General features: G+C 44.9%; 1 protein-coding gene across 1 annotated transcript in view; it reads left to right on the forward strand.

The window, feature by feature from the left end:
- Positions 1-23966, forward strand: part of LOC126263563 (UDP-glucosyltransferase 2-like) — an 84435-nt gene that overhangs the window by 14438 nt on the left and 46031 nt on the right. Inside the window, exons 3-5 of the mRNA XM_049960656.1 lie at positions 6222-6477; positions 12097-12225; positions 20418-20624. Coding sequence (XP_049816613.1) covers positions 6222-6477; positions 12097-12225; positions 20418-20624 — 592 coding nt within the window. The remainder of the gene's footprint in view (positions 1-6221; positions 6478-12096; positions 12226-20417; positions 20625-23966) is intronic.

The raw sequence follows: 23966 nt of genomic DNA on the forward strand, positions 1-23966 counted from the left end.
ATCATATAGTGTGGATGCAGATGTACATATGATCTCCAAAGATCTTTGGGGATTGTCATTTACGAAAATCAACACTTGTGGTTATTCTGATTGACCCTTATGTGAGGAGTCAACTCATCATTGAAGATTAAGTTTCCAATAAGTCTGTCGTCTTCTTCCAACCTATTGAACGTCTCAGCAAAATTCGAAACACTACCTTACATGCAGTATGATATCACGTAACGCTCACGGATGCTCTGACTGTTTAGTACTGAACAATGGTAGTTAACCGTAAGGACTGGGTTATCTTAAATTTCCATTGTACAGTCATGGTTGACTTTCATACAGGAAAATTATACTATGCACAATGCGGAATGATCATCCCGACACTTAAAATAAAAAATAAAGCAAACGGCTTCTACGATGCCACGATATGTGCTACAAGTCTGTGCAACTGTTAAGTAATTCAATCTGAACCGGCTCCGTGACACCACAGTAAAATTATGTATCACTGTAAAGTCATAAATTGTTTACTTGAGAACTGTATTTCCTGACGATGTTTGAGATACAAAATCCATTTCCTTAGTATAAAGGTGAAGAGTGGACACACGTCATATTGGTTTCCACTAACATGTGTCCGGATTCTTTTGATCATATAGTGTGGATGCAGATGTACATATGATCTCCAAAGATCTTTGGGGATTGTCATTTACGAAAATCAACACTTGTGGTTATTCTGATTGACCCTTATGTGAGGAGTCAACTCATCATTGAAGATTAAGTTTCCAATAAGTCTGTCGTCTTCTTCCAACCTATTGAACGTCTCAGCAAAATTCGAAACACTACCTTACATGCAGTATGATATCACGTAACGCTCACGGATGCTCTGACTGTTTAGTACTGAACAATGGTAGTTAACCGTAAGGACTGGGTTATCTTAAATTTCCATTGTACAGTCATGGTTGACTTTCATACAGGAAAATCATACTATGCACAATGCGGAATGATTATCCCGACACTTAAAATAAAAAAATAAAGCAAACGGCTTCTACGATGCCACGATATGTGCTACAAGTCTGTGCAACTGTTAAGTAATTCAATCTGAACCGGCTCCGTGACACCACAGTAAAATTATGTATCACTGTAAAGTCATAAATTGTTTACTTGAGAACTGTATTTCCTGACGATGTTTGAGATACAAAATCCATTTCCTTAGTATTTTTGCCATTACGTAGCCTTTCTGGCACAGTTGGCAAAATATTCCAACTTTCTGCAGATTCCGCCTTGGCTGTGACAAGTTGTCGAACCTATAAACGGCTCCCAACAATCATGTCATACTGACGATTTCACCGACATATCGTAGTAACATCATGACAGATGGGATTCCACCGTGTTAGTTGATCGAACTTTCCTCGGTTGTTCTGCCCTTTCACAGTGTCCAGCGTGCACAGCATTTCAAACCACGAACCGACCTCGTGGGCTCTCACGACCGACGTACACTGATCAGGTAGACCATTATGTCCACCGACTTACTATCGATATAAACCAGTCCATGCCATAGCAGCGTCACCTGGCGACGAATGACTCCTCGTCAGACATAAGCACGTTCCATGTAGTATCAGTAAGCGTGCTGTCCGTGTGTAAATTGGGAAAGGCGCGCGATCTATCTGAGTTGGACCGTGGGCAGACTGTAATGGCCCAGAGGCTCGATACGAATATTTCGGAAACTGCACGACTTGCCGAATATTCGAGGAGAGCTGCGGTGGGTGTCTTCAGCACGTGCCGAAACCAAGGCGAATCCACTTCCAGACGTCTTGGTGTTGGACGGCCATCCTTCATTGTGCATGTCGGACGTCGAAGGTTGAGCAGACTGCTAAAACAGGACAGGCGGCAGGCTGTGGCGGAACTAACATCGGACTTTAATGCTGGGTAGACTTCAAGTGTGTCTGAATACACAGTGCACCGAATACTCCTAACGATGGGTCTCCGCAGTCGACGACCCTTGCATGTGCCAATGTGAACACAACGACGTTGGCAAATACGACTGAAATGGGCTCGTGACCATAGGCAACGGACGTTGGCGTAGCGGTTGAGCGTTGCACCTTATGCCTACGCCTGGGCGCAAATGCGTCGTCTTCCAGGGGAACAGTCCCTTGATACCTGTATTGACGTTGACAAGCTGGAGTCGGCTGATTATGCTCTGTGGAACATTCACGAGGGCATCGATGGGTCCAGTGGAGCTCGAGCAAGGCACCATAACGGCCAAGGAATTCTTCGGCAAGATAATGCGCCATGTCACAAAGGCAAGAGAGTGATGGAGTGGTTCGAGGAACACACTGGCGAGCTCCAGTTTGTTGTGCTAGCCTCACAACTCGCCAATTATGAACCCAATTGGAGACATCTGGGATTTTACTGCAGCCGCCGTCAGAGCTCATCGCCATCCTCCACGGTATTTACGGGTATTACGTGACTTTTGTGTGGAGATCTGGTACCAACACGCTCCAGAGACCTACCAAGCCCACATTGCGTCCATGCCATGACGCGTTGCTGCTGTTATCCGTGCAAAGGTGGACATAGCAGCTATTACGTAGTGGTCTGGCTGTCCATTGTACAGTCCCTTGCCTCGAGGCAGCTCCAAACGCCGTCCTTGCCTGAGGGCACTCGTCGGCGCCTGAAGAGGTGACTGTTTCGACGACTGCGGCCAGAGACGCCCAGTGGGGCATGGCAGTTCAGGCACCGTGGATGTAGACACTTTGCCCACCATGGCCCCCATCTTGTCGCAATTTCTGCGTGTCCTCTCCTTATTTAGTTTCAGCGCTGATACCCAGGCCCTGCTGAGAATAGAGCTACAGTTCCAGTTAAAAAGTTTGTCTCCCGTGGGTGTTTTGATGGCCTCTCTAACGACGCTGTTCCAGTATTTCGACTTTTGTGATAAAATCTTGGCGCATGTTTATTTCATCATGTAAATTTCGCATAAACTGTATTCCGCTACCACCGACTTCTTTGGATACAGTAGTCGAGTGTGCTTGTGGTGCTCTCGGCAGCGATCTTCTGTGTGTGAAATATTTGTCGAATAAGTGTCACATGCAAGTCTTCCACAAATCGAGGTCATCGCTGATGCTCCCCAGCAACGCGCTTATTTTATGTGTCGGCCAAAAGTCAGCCACATTCAATGACGCAGGCACATGTGTGATCGCCGAAATGGTGTTCCCTTTGGACCCTATGAACTGGTAGTACCTCCCGTCAAACGTTCTATCGTGAAAACTTACACGACTGACACATGGCTAACACATCTGTGTCTAGGAAGATGATGACAACAGCAACCTCTGCAGAAGCCCTGAGACGCCTCGCTGCTGTGTATTGATCCACCCCATACACAATCCGTGGAAAGTACACTTTTAGATCTTTGCCCCCAAAGTGGCGTGCCAATCCTCACCTACCACTGATGGCTATATTCCCAGCTGGCTCATGTCCAGAACGCTATGGAAGTCCTTCACCTGTGAGGTGAACGAATCCCTAAGGCACCGTCCCGGCTACCGTCACTGCCAGCAATTACCCCTGACCCACTGGCAGGGAAGCGTGCCCCTCCTGGTGCCTCCTCTCCTCCCCCCCCCCCCACCCATTTTGCTTAGTTTCACTTCAAGCATCACCGCTCCTATGAGCTGGTTAAAGGGCAAATGGATCTAATCTACCGCCACTTCAGCGATGTGGAAACCAATTCAGAGTGTACTGGCGAAAGTACCTCTGTAGCACACAAGTAACTCTGCTTGCACCAGTCGCACGTTCGAAGATCGCGACAAACACGTCATATGACGATGACCAGTTGTAGACTGCAGAAAGGTGCACCCATCCCAGCGATCGGATACGCTGTTTAAATCAGACAATGATGCACTATCTGGAAGGAGTAAATCAGCCATAACTAGAGCAAAGGTGTTCACTTCCAGGCTCAAGTTCACCAACCACAAGCTCAGAACTAGTAGTACGGACGTCAGTTGGTGTGACTCACTAGACTGTGACGTCGCCCATAATCAGCACATAGGTTGTGGCCTGTTGTGTCAGTTGTACCCACTCTTCAAGAGTGATGTACTATCAGGCAATGTGAAACTGACAATTTGATGTGCCACCATACTTCCAGCCATTTTGTCTGGTTTGCACAGTTGGAAAGAGATACTCATCTGAAACGACTGTAAACTCTTAAAAACGAAATGCATCCAGGTTATAATAAACGAGTCCCGCTATTTTCTCAAGACTCACATTAAGCAACATTTAGGGCAACCATCCATTTATTAAATCATCGATATGAAACTTATCAGATTTTATACAAAACAACTATTTTGCGCCGCAATATGGTAAATTGAACCCCCAAATTCGCTTCGTAAAAGACCAAAGAAGACTCTCATACGATACTTTGGTGAACGACGTACAGTTAAACACTACATGTGCAGAGTCTATCCATTTTTCTAGTGAACTATAAGTTAGTCTCAGATGAGACTTGTGCAGCTTCTGTTTTTCGTATTAGCAACAAACACGAATTGGATTGACTGTTCGTATCTCGTCAGTGATTGTCACAATGATCAGCCAAAGCATTATGACCATTGCCCAACAGCGACGCTGAATGCCAACTGGTAAGGTTGCCGGCACGTGACACTGTAACGAAAGAATGTAAGCGGAAAAGACAGGGGCGGGGGTCACCTTAGCGAAGGTATGAGATGAAAATGGCGAATTCCTCTGAGGTAAGGTACTTTGACAGATTATTATTACTCACAGCCTGTGAACGAGTATCTACAAAACGGCGAAGCTGGTCGGATGTCCGTGTGCTACTGTCGTACGTATGTACGGAAAGAGGACAGTTAAACTACAACTAGGTTCCAAGTGGTTGGAAGTCCAAAACTGTTCACAGAACGTGGGGTTCGGAGGCATGGCTGCTTTGTAAAGTAGGAGATGGTGATACGTGGCATCTCTGCCGAAAGAGCACAATGCTGGTGCTCACACAAGTGTTTCGGAGCACAGTGTTTCTCGTACATTGTTGGACATGGAGCTCCGCATTAGGCCACCCCTACATGTTCACATGTTGACGCAACGGCATCGTCAGTTACGATTGCAGTGGGTACGGGACCATCGGGATTCGATCGTCGGCCAAACAAAACGTCTCGGGTCTTCGGGTCAACCACATTTTTCCTATACGAGGTAGCTAGTCGTCTCCAGAACGCATTCATCGGGGTGAATGACGGCTCGAAAGGTGCAGCGCGTAACGGACGTTGGTTGGTGGCAGCAGTATTATGCTATGGGAGACATTCTCCTGCGCTTGCGTGGGACCCGTGGTAGTAGCCGAGGATGCATCCTGTCGCGCTTGATGTCTTCCCCGATAGCGCTTCATCATTCCGTAGCATAACTGTCCCTGTCTCGGAGGCAGAACTCTGCTACAGTGGTTTGAGGAGCATTATGCTGAATTCACGTCGATGTCTCGGAGACCAAATTTGCACGGTGTAAATACTTTGGAACCTACTTGGGTCGCTATTGGGCGCCACAGCCGCGTACAAGTCAACGGCCCGTTATTTACGCGACTTTCGTGACCTGTGCATAGATATATCTAATGCCCCATACCTCCACGAACCTGCCAAGAAATTTTCAGATAACTGATAGAATCAGACGCACAAACACGTTATCAAACAGGTTGTCATAATGTTGTAGCTCAACAGCGTACGTTATGCTGGTGCCCGAACACAATCCTCACCTCATTTTGTGGACAATGAGCTCCCTTTTGTAATTCTAATTGTGTGTAACGTCATAAATTCTTTATGTGTGCGGGACGATTTTGACTGTGCTCTGTTCTTTGGTTCGAGCCCACGTTACCGCTGTCGTAACGTTCCTTCTCTACCGTGTTTATGACATCGATACAGCGTCCATGTGTGTTTCCGCATGCTTTGGTCCACAATAGCGACTGGCACTGTTTATTTCAGAAATGCAAGACTAATCTAATTGTTTGGAAAGTGTGTAAGTGGTAAACGTAGTGCATATTACCTGTATAACGAGCAAATTAGTAGGCATGTGACGAGTTTGTGAACTTTCTACTTATCTGGCTAACACAGCGATTGTACTGTTCTAGCTATGTAGCCATTTGAAACTGGTTCTGTATTTTTGACTTAACCTTTAGTTGTCTGTTAATGCTTATATGAGAGTAATATAATTGCAGTGCAGCCACTGTTCAGGGGCAACTGATTGACGAAGCTGATGTTGCACAGGAGCGGCGAGAAGCAGTTCGACTTGGTGATCGTGCACGCTTTAACGATCGACTGCTTCGACCCTTTCGCACACCTGCTCGGTGGAGTGCCGCTGGTTGCCGTTTCGACCAACATGATGACGCCCTGGTGCAGCGACAGGGTCGCCAACCCTCACAACCCCGCCTACGTCGGCACTTACTTCCTCCCATACGAGACCGCCAACATGGGTTTCTATGAGCGCTTTCTCAACACCGTCTATCATCTCTTTGTTAAATTTGTAAGTAGAGACTGGTTGTAACTAGTGCTTTCCCAGTGCAGTTCAATGCTACATGTTGCTACCGGACTAAGGTTATCTGCGATTTCCCTAAATCGTTTAACATAAATACTCTCACAGTGTAAAGCAAAAAGGCTAGGGATGATATCTGATCAATTCCTGATACTAATCAGTTTGCTTCACCTACAATGACCTCCCTCTCGTCTATCAGTAGTAGCAGTAGTAGTAGCATTTGTACTAGTACGAGTAGTTTTGTTCATGTGTGGTTCACTTTTACAACGTTATATAATATAATAAAAAACATAATTCAGATACATAGAAATAATGAAATTAATTAATGGTAGATAAGTAAATAGTAAAGATCTGATATGAAACTGAAATTTTGATTACTGTCTCTTACGAAATTTACCGGCGTGTCGGACAAGCACAATAAGCTGAGCTCTGCCTGTAAATGGCTAAAAAATCTTTTCATATTAGTTCCACATAAACGAAATACTATTTCTCTTGTTGTAGATTTATGCATACCAATTAATAATACTACGTCCGATCGCCGTATCCACCTACAAAATCTTGACCGCGTCCTTTATATTGTTGTAATCGGATCCTCGTGATAACTCCGAAGTACACTGGGGTCCTTCTTGGTTTTCTATATATTGCAATGATACTTGGAATAATGACTCACACAACCTGTCACTGGCAAAATTATACTATATTCTTCCTTCGATGCACATAAAAAACGCAAACTTTTTACTTATTCTCACAACCACAATGGCTACATCCGATTACGCTCTAAAAATAATATGCGTCTTCCTTCGTTAATTACCAGAGAGCGAGTCATTCCTTATACTGAGGAACAGGAAAAGCATCTTCTGTTCTTTTAACATTTGAAAATCAAAAATTCATGACGCTAGGGTCTCAAGTTTCATTTCCTGCCCGGCAGACAGTTTTAGTGTGCCAGAAACTTTCCGATCAGCGCACACACTGCTGTTGAATGAAAAGTCATTATAGATGTCATTCTATAATAGTTTAAGAAGATGGATATCGTGGTACGTTACAGAACAGCGTTGTATTGGTTAGGGCTGGGCAATATGATCTTGTGTACGAGATCACACGAATGACATTTACGAGCCTGGAAGTTCGATGAATGGCAGTCTGACAGGGACACTAGAAGCACTGCAGGGCAGGTTTACAGTATATTCCCAAGAATCAGGAACAGGCCCGTACTCGAGGTATGGTGCACCTATTTACAGGTCAGGCTCCATATCCCAAACATTTGCATCGAGTGGGACATGATAACACACCAATTTTTTAGTGTGGAAAGGAAGGTTCCGCTGATCATACTTTTCTCAGATACCCCCTTTTTCAGGTAGGGGTAGACTGCAGTCAGTGCGATTGAAATCTACAAGCAATTGTAAGTGACCAAAACTTGTGGACTACAGTTAATATGATTGCACATGGAATATAAAAAAGGCAACTGCTTAACTATCACTCTATAAGATCAAATGGACGCGTCAACAGATGACAAGTAGCGTTTCCTCCATTATAGATATTGATAGGCACATAGAAATTTAAATAGGAGAAACTTTAAAATACAGATATACATAAATAAATAAGGAATATTTTTTAAAAAATGGAGGAAAGAAAGAATGTTATGGCCACCCGCACAGGTATGCATAGACTCGAGGATTGCGGAGGCACGTACATATCAGTGTGGGCAATGTAGAATAGCGTCGCAACATTAGTTTTAGGTTTAGGTGTACTTGTAGTTAGTCGACAAACCTTCAGTTGTTCTGAGGCTGCCAGTAACAATCTAGTGATATAGGCTGGAAGTTATTCACGTGGAACTTGAGTTAATTCCTTATATTTTATGTTTTTCTCATTTCCAATTTTCTGTTTCAGTTTTACGTTAATATTATAAATGGTTGCTCTTAACATAATTTATGCTATATACAAATAGAAGTCGTTGTACGTCACAATAATTGTTGAATAGGTACGACCTGTTTATAGCTTCAGACAACAGGTAAACAATTCATGGCAAGAAGATAAATTTGAAAAAAGAAGGTTTACGAAAAAAAAACGTAATTTTTACGTACAGATAGCTACATCCCTAAAAGTTTGAGAATGGTGAGACGTGCGGTCAGCTGTGTCCCTATGGTTGGAAATATTTCGGCGTCTGCCTGGTCCAATATAAGGAAACCGTCGAGTTCAAGGTCAGTCGACTAACAACACGGCGACCTCGTTTGGTTCATCGCTACAGTAAAATACAGTTTTGTTTATACATTCTTGCAAGGAAGTTATTTCATACGTAAGAAGCTAATAGTACACTGTTCATTCATTTCTGTACAGTACACCGACAACTGCACAGACTGAATGCTAGTACCCACACTATCAACTGCCATAAGTGCCTTGGCGATGATGTTTTTGCTTCTGTTTCGTATATCACAACTTCCCATTTTCTTGCCTGAAAAACTGATCATGCACCATTGCGCAGTTAGCAAGATACTGATATGAAGATATCTGGGAAAGGCAATAAGATGTTACTGATATCCATTGAGGAGATTTGGTGTTAGCTTTTGCAGAAAAAAGAACGTTCTAGTGCAAAAATGTATTGTGAAGTGAAGTTAAAATATTCATCGTTTAGTTTCGAAGCTCTATCAGTACCAGTGTTTGCAGTCAACATTGCAGTACCTCGAGTCCCGCTGTTATGAAAGCATCTGTTGGTGATAAATGACCAAACATTATTCAGCATCTTTGTGTCATCGTCAGAGGGTGCTTTTATTCAGTTCTGGAAAATGTAAAGTGTTTTTTGGTAATAGTGATTCTAACGAAGTTAAACCTAAAATCGCTTCTCTCTGTTGTTGTTACTATTTCGTACATTTGTTCTCATACCAATTTGAGGACTGATTTTAAACTTGTTTAACGTTTCTCTACCTCTGCATGTGTGTAAATGAAGTTCAAATTTTGCGCCAAACGGCATTGAGAACAACCGAACATTACCTGGGACTGGAGACGCAGAAGCAACATAAAAACTGCGTTTTATGAAGTGAAAAAGTGTAGCTCGGGAGTAAATCTCCGCAAAAACATGTATTTTCGTTAAGTGTATTTTTCCAAAACAGTTGAGAATACAAATTAGGACGGGTGTTTCGAAATTAACTGTATGTACTCGCAAAATATAGTCGCCAAGCATTTTTTGCACAACAAAATTAAATATGTAGTTACAGTAGCAGAGATTACTGACGATGGCACGAAGGTCCCGAAACATGTTCGAATTGTAATAAACAATAGTAGTTTGCACAATAGGAGACTCGAAACCAGCAAGAAAATAAAGGTGTTTTATTGATTTCTGTTACATACTTTAATCAAAGTCCTGTATAATATTTCACTGTAAGGAATGCACTGCAAATGGTTTTCTTTAATAATCTCTTAATTACAATTAGGAAGTTTATTGTACTATTTTTTCTTCAGTAGAAAGAGCTGTTTCCAATTTTATGTTTATTCTTGCTCTGTTAATGTAAGTTATGTCTAGATCCATGGTCAGAGACGGAGCCCTTATTGCAGCTTTGTATGTGCATAGCTGATTGATATCCTAATTTGGTATGGTGAAAATATATTAACGCATCCCCACAGCGATTTACTGATTTTCGTTATTTGTCGATGATGTTGTTCTTTAGTTTGAAAACTGTGTTTTTGTTTTGTTCATTAGTTGCACAGAAAGGAATTCTAGTGGTAAGAAATGAGTGTTCGACATACAGCATTTAACTTGAAGACATTGGACGTTACACAGTGATGACAAAACTCTAAGGGGACTGAACTGTGATGACAGTTTTTGCAAACATCTTTGTACAGTTTCACCACTTCACTAAACAAATCAGCATTCATTAGTATAAATTTTGTGCTCGTTACATAATATATAGTGGCTTCACATACGTTTATCAGTGTCATTTTCACTCATCAAATTGAAATTAAAGGTACTTTCTTTCGTAAATGCTAAACATAACTTCGTAGCATAATGACGAATTGTAAACTTCCTTTAGGGATTCAGTTTCTTTGTCTGCCAATAGGTCCTCATTTTCCTTTACAGTGATTGTCCTGTTATGGTTGTTAAGAAAGGGAATTTTTTCCTTGTGTCGCAACTATTTAGAAATAATTGATGAAGATCAAGAACAGTGATTGTCCTAATACACTAAACAGCCAGAAAATTATGACCCTCGACCTACTATCGATATAAATCGGCCCGGGCGATAGCAGCTTTACCTGGTGGGTAATGTCTGTTAGTCAGACAAATGCACAGTACATGTAGTATCGGTGGGCGTGCTGCCCGCGTGTAGAATGGAGATGGCGCGTAATCTGTCTTTGTTTGACTGAGGACAGATTGCGATGGCCCAGAGGCTCGGCACGAGCATTTCAGAAACTGCAAGACTTTTCGGATATTCGAGGAATGCCGTGGTGAATGTTTTCAACACGTGCCGAAAACAAGGTGAAACCTGCCCAGACGTCGTGGGGTTGGGCAGCCACCCCTCATTATCGATGTCGGACTGGTAAGACAGGAGAGGCGATGAACTGTGGCGGAACTAATATCAGACCTTAATGTTTGGCAGGGTACAAGTTCGTCTGAAAACACACTGCGCCGAACACCCCTAATGATGGGCCTCCGCAACCGACGACCCGTGCATGTCCCAATGTTATCATCATGGCTTTGTCTACGACTGAAATGGACACGTGACCATCGACACTGGACGTTGGCACAATGGCAGAGTGTTGCATGGTCTCACGAACCCCGCTACCTTCTTCATCATGCGGATGGGAGAGTGCGAATCCGTCGTCTCCCAGGAGAAGAGTTCCTTGACACCTGTACAAGCTGGCGGCTGTTCCACTATACTCTGAGGAACATTCAAGTGGGCATCCATTGGAACAATGGAGCTCGTGCACTTCACCATAATGGCTAAGGGGTAACCTACACACCACGTACACCCCTTCATGACGATAACGTTCCCCTACGGCAATGCCATTTTTCAACAAGACAATGTCCCATGTTTCAAGGCCAGGAGTGTGACAGAATAGTCCGAGGAACACAGTGACGAGCTCCAATTTATATGCTGGCCCCGAACTTTCCAGTTTTGGATCCGATCGAACACATTTAGGAGTATGATTGAATGTGGTGTTATATAGTTCATCGTCCCCAACCCCCCACCCCCCTCCCCCCGGAATTTGCGGGAATTAGGTGTCTTATGTGTGAAACTCCCTCCAGCGACCGGCGAAGACCTCATTGCTCCCATGCCACTGTCATCCGTGCCAAAAATGTAGATACTAGGTAATAAGTATGTGGTCGAAATGTTCTTGCTGGTCAGTGTATGTTACCCTTATGAAAACTTGTGTTGCCGAATTTTGGTTGTGATAGGTGCTTGACTGTTGTTTGAGGTTTGTGTTATCACTGCTTTTTCTGGTAAGTATGATCAGAGCTATTCGTTAGCTATTCCAATTGTATTAAAAGTTATTCCTTCCTATTTGGTAGAACCATAAATTTATTTTCTTCAATAGCCCATCGTCTCTATATGGTGAATGATCAACAAAACTGGCAGATGGCTTTGCTAGAAGGTAAAGTGTTTATGTCTATGGATACAGGTATCAAGTGTGGTGGGCAGGTACTGTAGGCCTTCAGCCTCCTCTTACTGGCCAAGTACCTGTGCTGACAAAACTGTCCGCGACCTGTATGAAGATCAGTTTCTGATTAGACAAAGTAGTGGCAACAAGGTGAGTCATTCTGGCTTACGTTTGGAATAATTTAGAGTGGCCCAGAGAATTTTAAATCTTGGGGGCCGGTGGAGGATTTGCTGCCCCTCCGACAGAATTCCTGTCCGCGGCTTATACACTTTGTCCACCTCACTTGATCTTCACTATCTGGAATAGAGCTTTCTCTTTCCATGTCATATGCTACTGCAGTAATGTGCGCTGTTGCTGGAGGCAAGTGCAAAGCCCACACATGGAAACAAGTATAAACGTTAACGCATTGAAATCTTCGAAGCTGTAGGGCCGTTAACAAGTTGGACATTGGCGAATGTACTTTATGTGCCAAGAATTCTAACCACGCAATGTCTCCTGACAAACTCTCTCACACGAAACATATATCAAGATCGACTGACTGTAAATAATCTGTTGTTAGTTCCGTCATTTCACGGAATGTCACCAGGTGATATATGACAGCATTCCTGTAGTATTCTCATTGTAAGATTAATTCTGAACGAAATTTGACAAAACAGTTTACAAAACTACGCCATTGTAAAGTAAAATAGCTAATATTTTATCTCGTATTGTCATTCTCGTCTTGAAACTGATTCCAACAATAATCTGCCATCCTACTTTCCTTCGTGCTACCTGTCTATGGTGGAAATGTCTTTACGATATCTTTCAACCTGTTCAAGCGATGCGATATTAAAAATCTAAGTAATCTATCACTTGTTTCTTGAGAAACAATGCTGCTCTCCGCCAAGGACGCTTCATGTTCATGTAAATTGATTTTTGATAATGACTATACCACTCGCAAAGGAAAAATGGAATCTATGAGTAAACTTGCTGCATTGACAATACCGTACCGTTTACTGATTTACTGTACCTCAGTGTCGCTGCATGTTTTCTATATGTGTTCACTGCATTCCAGTGGATTGAGCACACATCCCAAGATACTGTAATTTTAGTCATACTGGCTTACGCAACTAGGTCAGAGAGCATTGTAATCACCTTTCCACTGTGGAGTAGAAATACATTCCTTCTTGTTTTGGACATATATGTACTCTCAAGTCCTGTGTGCTGTACTGAGAAACAGACTTGACTATGATATTACGTTAACTGTTGTAACTGTCGCCGGCCGGAGTGGCCGAGCGGTTCTAGGCGCTACCGTCTGGAACCACGTGACCCCTACGGTCGCAGGTTCGAATCCTGCCTCGGGCATGGATGTGTGTGATGTCCTTAGGTTAGCTAGATTTAAGTAGCTCCAAGTTCGAGGGGACTGATGACCTGGGAAGTTAAGTCCCATAGTGCTCAGAGCCATTTGTAACTGCCCTCAGTAGACAGACAGCTACGACTTCATACGACAGAAGGCGAACTCTGACGCCTTCCAACGCTGTTGTCAGACTGCAATTGCGAAGTACAAAGGGCTACTGGCTGTATCGAGGTTACGTGACCGAATGCAACAATCCTCAACAGAGCAGTGGAAGAACTGAGACATTGCCATAGAGATTTACGCAAAGTCTCATAGCTCACGAAATAGATGTGGCTAGTCTACGTGTCACACAAAGTCGCATAGCTCACGAAATAGCTGTGGCTAGTCCAATTGTCAGAGGTCTTTTTTTAGTGTATAGTTTCACCTGTATCCGTCGAGCTTACAACAGTCAAGCTTTGGTATATCTCTCCGGCATTTTCATTCTCTACACTTCCACTGATTATCAAACTAACTACTCCATCGCGAAAATGGTCGCTTTCAACATATTCCTCCTTTTTAGAGTGAAATTCTTCCATACATTTCCGTTGTTTTCCATTAGATTCCCTATGTCTTTATTAGTTCTACAATAGACTAAACGTTATGTCTAGCATTCTTCTGCAGCACATTTTTATTGAACCTGCTATTCTCTTCTTGTTTGTACTCTTTAAAAAGCACTTTTCATTACTACACAAGGCTGCACTCCAAATAAATAGTTTCAAAAAATACCTTGTAACAGTGAAATTTGTGTTATATCGTTACGTTACAAAATTTCTCTTTTCGGGATAATTTGTTAATGTGCAATTGCTATTGACAGCCAGAAATTTATGCATGATTTACGTCGTTTATTAACAGATACTTTGCTGCCCAAATAGTAAAACTTATGTATTAGTTGGTGCATCTCATCTGCTTATCTGATTTCCACAGCATGACCTAACTTATTTCGACTACACATTTAGTCTGTAACATCCACGTTTCCCCTCCGTGTTAGGCTATACTCCGCGCAAAGTCCTTTATGAATGTCTGCCTGCCACTTAAATTCGTATTAGACATTAACAAATTCTCAGATAATTTGCATTACTATTGGCAGTCTGCCATTTATATCCTCTTTACATCGGTCATCGCCAGTTATTTTGCTCTGGAAATAGCAACGCTCGTCTATCGTTGTTACATCTCATTTTATAATCTAATTCCCACACTATCACCTAGTTAAATTACACTAGATTCCACTATACATTAGTTCACCTTATAATCTCTTGTCGAGCCACATCTTACAAACTTTTTTATTGAGACGTTGCATATTCCGTTCATCCAATCTTTCACGTCCTTTGCTCGTTCTGACAGACTTCCAGTCCTGTCACAAACCTTAAACTTTTGTTGGTTCCTCATCAACTTTAATACCTTCTTCAGTTTTTTCCTCGATTTATTTTCCTGCTTGTTGGATGTACCGGTTTTGACTATTTTGATACTCTCCAGGATTTCCTGGCGAGATCTTGACATGTGGAATAATCGGGTATACTGCCCGATGTTTGTGGCGCTCTGACACAATATTTCGGCCACGTAACTCGTTGCCTTCTTCAGGTGCTACCTGAGACTGCCGTATTTTTTTTTTCTTTATTGAATTTCAATTCCCCCCGAAGGGGGCGGGCTGGCAGCAGCTTAGTATGCCGCTCTTCAGCCGACAGATTTTGTGACAAAGAACAAGAGAACAAATAATAACAAAACAGGCGATAAAATCGGAGACTTAGAGAGTAACAAGGCGAAAGGAAATCGTGGAACTTAAAACAACAACAGAGGGATGATGATGCTAATAAAAATACATACGAAGCAGACAGGGAAAACAATAGACAATTAAAAAAAACACGGCGACAGTCTGGATTCTGTTCGCAAAAGACATAAAATTCACACCTAGCGACAGCATGGTTTCTGTTCGCAACACGAGAAAGACAAACAACATTGAATAGTCACTGGAACACTGCACTAAAAAGTTGGCAAATGTGACACCACAGTCGAGAGCAGGTGGGGGGAAACTGGACAGAAGATGGGAAAAAAAGGGGGGGGGGGAAAGGAGAGTAAAAGCGAAGGGGGGAACCGGGAAAGGAGCTGATGGAGGATGAGGACCCAGAAGAGGGGTGGGGGGCAGACGCGACAGGGAGTGGGGTAGGCAGAGGAGGGGAATACAAAAGGACTGGGGGGGAGAAGGGAGGTAGGGAGAGGTTTAGTGGGGAGAAAACAGGACGGAAGGGGGGGGGGAAGAGGGAGCCCAGGGAAAGGACAGAGGAAAGGAGGGGGAGTGAGGATCAGAGTTGATAGGAAGGATAAATGGAGGGAGAGAGGGCATCATCCGGGAGGGGGAGTTGACGGAAGCCACCTTGGGAAAGGAGATGGAGGGTGTAGAGATGGAGGGTAGGGGGGACACAACGGTGAAGACGTGGCAGGGGGCGGGGATGGGAGAGGAGAGGAGCAACCAGGGGGTGAGGGGGTTCAAGACGGCGGGACTGCCGTATTGGAGGATCTTGTCCAGTATTTATGCCCAGTGGGCGCTGGGTGCTCTCTTTGCCGTCCGCGCCCACCTGGTGCTGCATGTAATGTGTTGTCTCTTCCCCGGTGCTCCCTCGGACGTCCGCGCCCGACTTGGTCGCCATCTGTGGAACGCCAAACGCGGGTCCAGCCCAGACAGCTGCCACGACAACAGATGGTGGGCGAACCGGGCGCGGACGTCCGTGGGAGCACCAGGGAGTGGCCAAAACCTCAGGAGCAGCACCAGGCGGGCGTAAACCACGAACGGAACGCCCGACACAGGACGGGCCTCAGAGAGCTGCCACAGATGGCGACCACTTCGGGCGCGGACGTCCGAGGGAACACCGGGGAAGGGACAACACATTACATGCAGCGCCAGGCGGGCGCGGACGGCAAAGAGAGCACCCAGCGCTCACTGGGCATAAATACTGGACAAGATCCTCCAATACGGCGGTTGAAGCTTTGCTGGCATTACCTGGAAAGGTCTTTGCAGGTGGTGACTTTAACGCTAAGCACACCGAATGGCATTCCCGTGTCACCAACAACCACGGATGCAAACTTCTCCGAGTGGCCCAGCGGTGGAACGCCGTCATCCTCGGACCTCACGAACTCACCCACTTTCCCAACAACGGTGGGCCTCCGGACGTGGTCGACATTGCGGTGGCCGAGGGAGTGCCTTATGTTATATCCGCCAGCACCCGCACTGCCTTATCTTCGGACGTTATATTTGACGTCGACGTCGATGACCAGCCAGTGACGCGGGGAGGCATCCCAACCAGGAACACCAACTGGACCCGGTATCGGGATCTGTTGGAAGAGGGTCTTCGTGACGCACCTGACGTAGACGATGTTGGGGTTGATAGCTGTGCCGGATTCCTCCACAACTGTACTCTACAAGCGGTGCTTCGGGTCACACTGGCCGCGATCTGGCCCACCTCACCGCTCCCGGCAACTACCACCGCATCTCATGGAGGCGATAACTGCCAAAAACCGCCTCTTTCGTGAATGGCAGCTGACGCGCAACGCAGTGACGAAGAGGGCTTTCAACGGGATGAGAGGGACATAAAAGTTGCCGTTGCAAACCACCACCATCAGGAATGGTCCAACCGCCTGGCCACTCTTCGGGTTGACGATGGTACTGCCTGGAAAGCCACACAGCTCTTCCTCCGCCGGCGTCAGAAGATTCCGCCGTTACAAGTTGGTCGAAACATCGTCAGCAGCCCAGTGGACAATCCCAACGCCATTGCTGACGTTTTTGAACAAAATTTCCAGCCCATCATGGACCTCATGGATCCGGATCACGTTCGCCTGGTTGCTCAACGTCTCCCGGTGTTCCTCGCTGCCCCTACGGGTGACGAACATATCGAAGAGGTGGATGCTGATGAAGTCGCCGATCAACTTCGACGACTCAACAAACGCAAGGCAGGAGGCCCTGACCAGCTTACGAATGAAATGCTGCGACGGCTGCCACCGACAGCCGCTGAACACCTGGCTCGCCTTTTCAACAGCATCCTCCGCACTGGCTGCTATCCTCAGGAATGGAAACACGCCGAGGTCGTCCCCATCCGAAAGCCTGCGAAGGACCCTCGTCTCCTGAGCAGCTACAGGCTCATCAGTTTGCTACCAGCAGTCAGCAAAGTTTTTGAAAGGCTGTATCTCTGCCGCCTCCTGCGTCACATCAGGGAAGAACGTCTCCTCCCGAACGAACAATGTGGTTTTCGCCCTGGACACGCGACAACGCACCAACTGCTTCGACTCGTTGAAGAGGCCCTTGATGCCATAGAACGACGGGAATATTGCGGAGCCATCTTCCTGGATGTTTCACGGGCGTTCGATTCTGTATGGCATGAGGGGCTTCTCTTCAAGCTCCTGGACCTCGGTGTGCCCCTGCCGCATGTCCGTCGCTTAAAATCTTACCTCGCTGACAGAAGCTTTCATGTACGCACGGAGGACCTGTCGACGCGCCGCCGGGTCAGGGCTGGAGTTCCCCAAGGCTCCGTCCTCAGCCCCATAGTGTACATCCTGTATACCGCAGACGTGCCGCGAATAGACAGGGTCCACCTCGTCCTCTACGAGGATGATAAGGCGATGTACACGCGCAGCTTGAATGCCGCTCTGCTCCAACGATGCATGCAGGCAGCGGCTGACACACTTAGTCAGTGGGCCAGGAGGTGGCACCTCAGCTTCAATGGGGCTAAGAGGCAAGCCCTCCTCATCACCAAGAAGCATATCCCAGCTGACCTACCACAGATCATCATCAGGGGAACTGCCGTACCTTGGGGAAATACTGCTAAGTACCTGGGTGTGACGCTGGATAGAGCGCTCACATGGAGATACCATATCGACGACATCGTCAAAAAGGTCAGGGGTAGAATGACTCAACTCTACCCCTTTCTAAATCCGACACCTGCGCTCCAGCCAGAACTGGGTGTTGCGTTCTATCTTACGCTCATACGCCCGCATATCGACTACGCCGCTGTGGTTTGGGTCAATGCTGCAGCGACCCACGTCGACCGACTCCAGCGCCTTCAGAACCGGATTCTACGACTGGCATTGCACCTCCCTCGGGACTTCCCGTCGGACGACCTTAACCGAATCTCCAACATCCCTACTGTTCGAGACAGGTTTCGTCAGGCTGCATGGCTCTTTTATGAGAAGAACGCGCAGTCCGAAAATCCGCTCCTTCGAGCACTGGGCCACCGGGTGCAGCGTCTTAACGCAACCAGATGGCCGCACCTGCTTCGCAACCACTGAGTTGCCAGCACATTCAGAACACCGTCCCAGCAGACTGACAGGACATCAAACACGAAGTCAGGCCATATCAGATGCCCTGTCAGTTTGGAGGAATAACCTTCCGGCTTAGACTCTACCGACCCACAGGGGCTCATCTGTCCCTGTCAGGCAGCAACAGCAATACGGCGGTGTCTACCTAGACAAGCACCTCAACTACTAAGCCCACCTGGAATACCTGCTCAACAAAACGAGGAAACAACAGTTAATCCGACAAGTGCAAGGGCGACTGTATGGCTGCTCCACCAGGACAGCCATACACACATACAAGACATACATACGACCAATATACGAATACGCCGCTGCACCACTGGGCTGAATACCAAAGACAGTAGCAAACAGACTGTACTCGACAGAACGCCGACTACTACGCAGCATAGCAAAACTACCATACCGCACCCCTAGCGACGAAGTATACGAGACAACAGAAATAACCCCACTACAAACAAGACTGGCAAAACTTAGGGCAAGATACGGCTCACACATCCTACACAAAAGACCCGATACGGAAGACATACTGACGACCAAGACACGCACAGCAAGACGCCCGAAAAAGAAATACATTTACCCGGCGCATACAGTAGCAGAAAATACATCAACTGAGTTCCCCGACTTAGCACCCACAATGAGACGACAGGAGGAGAAACCATCCCACCCCACCTAGACGAAAGACAATAACACAGCAACAAATGACCTAGTGCACCACGACAGCCCCCACATTCAACACACAACACACCCCATAACACGAAGCACAATAGCATCAAGGAAATCATAGATAAGATAAGAGCTATTGTAAAAACCAGCTCCAAGTACCACCAAAGGGAAAGGAGAATATGTGAAACTAGATATAAAGCAAAAAAAAAAAAAAAAAAAAAAAAAAAAAGACATTGTAGCAACCAGCTCGTAGTATTAAGATTAGTCTAAGCTAGAATATATCAGCCACAACAACAACACTGTCCCACAACAGTTTACATTTCGTAGAATTATTACATAGGGAAAAATAAAGGTAAACACCATAAGAATCCCCCATTAGGTTAATGTGTCACTTCCAGTTATAATGTCATATCACCCCCACATACCTTATAAAGTCAATACACTAATTGCATCCTAGATTCAATTAAGTAAACAATTGTTATGTTAGTTATATTGTTAAATAAGTTCAGTTTTTGCACAGTGAACTTAATCAATATTCTTTCACACTATATACACCAAAAAGTAACGTAAAATTAAAGATACCCAACATAAAATAATAGCATGTAATCAAATATATAAAGAAAATGGAAATAAATAAAATAAAAATTGTAACCTATGGCTGATAAAGCGCAAACAGACAAGCCCTAGAACAGCCCGCCTTCTCCCCTCAGGAGAAGGAATGAAAAGTGCTAAAAAAAATTATAATAATTCCAGTACGGCAGTCTCAGGTAGCACCTGAAGAAGGCAACGAGTTACGTGGCCTAAATATTGTGCCAGAGCGACACAAACATCCGACAGTAGACCCGATTATTCCACATGTTTTGAAACTATTGGTTTAAAGCTGGTGTCACCTGTAGTGTAGATATCCTCAGCTTTCTGCTCAATGGGTCACGCGAGACCCGCACGGTACGTGTACTCCACTGGAGTGACGCCGGTGTGAGCCGCGGCGCGCTTCTGCTGCCGGCAGGTGCGCCACCGCGCCCTCTACGAGGACACAGAGGAACTACACCGCCGCCACCTGGGCACGCAGCTGCCGCCGCTGTGGCAGTCGCTGTCGGCCACGAGCCTCGTGCTCCTCAACACGCACTGGACCATCGGCGGCGCAGTACCGCTGCTGCCCAACGTCGTCGAGGTCGGCGGACTCCACATCGAGCAGCCGCAGCCCCTGCCGCAGGTACCGTCCACTTCATCATCATCAGTTACCTACTATATTAGGAGGTCATTTGCCTCTCCATTTTCTGCCATCCATTGCTTCCTTTTTAAGGTTGCTGTATGTTGTACCGTCCATCATGTCATCCAGTATCTGGAATCTCTTCCTTCCTCACTTCCTTTTCCCTTCTACATAACCTTCTAAAACTGTTTTTATCAGTCCGCCATTCAGTTTCTTTTTCTTCTCTTTATTACATCTAGTAACTGTCTCTTCCCTCCCACTCTTCTCAGTACCTCTTCATTTTTTACTCTGTCCATCCAAGTTATTCTTTCCATCCTCCGCCATGTCCAGATCTCAAAAGCCTCCATCCTTTCTCTGTCTTTCTTCCTCATAGTCCATGTTTCAGCGCCATATAGAAGAACACTCTCTGAATTCTCTGTCCAGGCCTCTGCAGAAAATTCTCCTTTTCTTATAAAACGCCTCCTTTGCCATTGCTATCCTTGGTCCGCAGCTCGTGGTCGTGCGGCAGCGTTCTCGCTTCCCACGCCCGGGTTCCCGGGTTCGATTCCCGGCGGGGTCAGGGATTTTCTCTACCTCGTGATGACTGGGTGTTATGTGATGTCCTTAGGTTAGTTAGGTTTAAGTAGTTCTAAGATCTAGGGAACTGATGACCATAGATGTTAATTCCCATAGTGCTCAGAGCCATTTGAACCATTTTTTGCTATCCTTGTTTTAATTTCTGTGGTTCACTTGCAGTCAGTGTCTATCCTGCTTCCAAGATACTTAAAATTTTGCACCTGTTCTAGTAGTTCTCCATTCAGCATAATTTTTGTTTCCTTATTTCCTCCTAGTGCTAATACTTTTGTTTTATTTGTGTTAATTTTCATTCCATATTTTTTTCCATTAGTTTCAATGGTGTCCACCAAATCCTGTAATTCTTTTTCCCCTGTGGCTAGAAGGACCATGTCATCAGCAAACCTCAAACACCCTACTCTTCTTCCTCCAATTTCTGCACCTTTGTCATCTAATGAGCATTGGTCAATCATGTTTTCCAAATAGAGGTTGAAAAGAGTAGGTGATAGACAGCATCCTCGTCTTACTCGCCGGCCGCTGGTGGCCGAGCGGTTCTAGGCGCTTCAGTCTGGAACCGCGCGACCGTTACGGTCGCAGGTTCGAATCCTGCCTCGGGCATGGATGTGTGTGATGTCATTAGGTTAGTTAGGTTTAAGTAGTTCTAAGTCCTAGGGGACTGATGACCTCCCATAGTGCTCAGAGCCACTTGAACCATTTGTCTTACTCCTTTTCCTAGTCCGATCCAGTTTGTACTTTCTCCTCTCACTTTAATTGAAACTTTTTGATTGAGATATAATGAGTTTACAAGTCTTCTGGTTTTCCAGTCCACTCTCTTTTCCCTCATTATAGTCGCCAGCTTGTCCCAAACCACATTGTCAAATGCCTTTTCTAGATCGATGAAGCACATATATAAGTCTCTTCCTTTTTCAATAAACCTTTCTCCCAATATTCGTAGGAGCCGTATTGCATCTCTGCTGCCCGTATTCCGTCTAAAGCCAAACTGCTCCTCGCCAAGGTTCTCCTCCATCACTTTATTAATTATTCTTAACATCACTTTGGCTGCATGTGAAATGAGGCTGATTGTCTTGTGCTCGCTGCATTTCTTGGTTCCTTGTTTTTTCGGTAATGGAATCATTACTGTTGTCAGAAAGTCCTCAGGCCATTCACCACTGTCATATATTTTATTAGATAATCTCAATATTTCTCTAATCCCATCTTGGTTCAAGCATTTTAATATTTCTCCCAGTATCGTATCTGTACCTACCGCTTTGCCAATTTTCATTGCAGCTATGGCAGAGTTTACTTCTTCCATTTTGATGGTAGGTCCTTTCTCGTCATCACTTACACTTTTGTGTGATTCAAGTTCCAGAGTTTCTGGTTTGCTATTTGTGTCATATAGCTCTTTTAGATATTCTTCCTATCTCTGGAGGACATCGTCACGATCTTTGTTCACTATCTCTTCGTCTTTACTCAAAATTTCCAAAACCGTTCACTTACGAGGAATAAACACAACAGGCAGTCCCAGAAAGTATTTGCTTATTAACCTACAACAGCCCGTTAACAAAGCACGTTTCCATTTTCTCCAATATGGCCTCTATCGTGCTTTCTAATGAGAGGCACCCACTTGCCTTTCTCATACTGTGGCATCAAGCAGTCAGGCCTGCAAGATGAGTGGTTTGCCAAGCGAGTGGATTCTTCCTTAATTTATCGAGCAACATGAGTTCTCGTATCTTACTATTTAGTTACAAATTATCCTCCTGCATGAATAATATGCAACGGAAACACGCATCTGACTATCAGTGATTTATAGAACTCTGACTGCACACTACGCACTGGCAATACCACATTTACTTTTTGTCTTTGATTTAACGGCTTTTATATAAATTCGGGACATTATGACAACATACAATTTAATGAAAAAGGCCACCAATCTCTTTCTATTCACTATCTGATTTATTCCTCAACACACAAATTCTACAACCTACAACAAAATCACATGAGAAATTCCGCCCAGTGGGCATGGCTTTACGTTAGTGAATCTCTATACTATGGTCTCGTAATCTATTTACCGCAACAGTGCACTCCCTGGATCGGATGGTGGATCTTTTATTATACCTCACACTTCGCCTCTCACAATCATCCTCACGAAACTTTCCTCCAGATCGAGCGATACAGAAGGAACAGGCATACTCACAAATCTTTCGAAACTACCTTGCTACCCCCATGCAAAACACACATACCCAAATTACATGACATATACAACACAATAATATGAAATACAACACAAAGAACTGTTACAACATCATCACTTTCCGCTTTCCCACTTCAATCAATATCTATCCCAGTTTCACACGACACTGCCCCACTTTGTAATTCTACTTTCCTACTGTGAACTCTGGAGATAAACGCACGTCTTCCTGTGCAATGCAAGCCAAGTGGCGTTGCTGGAAAAACGGCCGACTCACCTTGATTCTCTCTCAGAGTTTAAATTTAGCGTCACACGGAATGATATTTCTTAAATACTTCAACTTATGATACACACGCTATTTCTTAAATATTTCAGCTTATTGTACACACGCTATTAATTCTTAAATATTTCAGCTTATTGTACACACGCTAGTATCTCAACTTATAACTACACGTGGGCTCATTGTGACCGTTGGTTTACTACAATCCCCTTAAAATTACCTGCCTCACTTTGTAATTTTCCCCACAAAAGTTCCTGGGAAAGAGAAATGATTAGTTCTAACTACTCTTAAATATTCCACATCCATACCATGCCTCCACACTTTC

Source organism: Schistocerca nitens, chromosome 6 (assembly GCF_023898315.1).
Source record: "Schistocerca nitens isolate TAMUIC-IGC-003100 chromosome 6, iqSchNite1.1, whole genome shotgun sequence".
Taxonomy (NCBI): Eukaryota; Metazoa; Arthropoda; class Insecta; order Orthoptera; family Acrididae; genus Schistocerca; species Schistocerca nitens.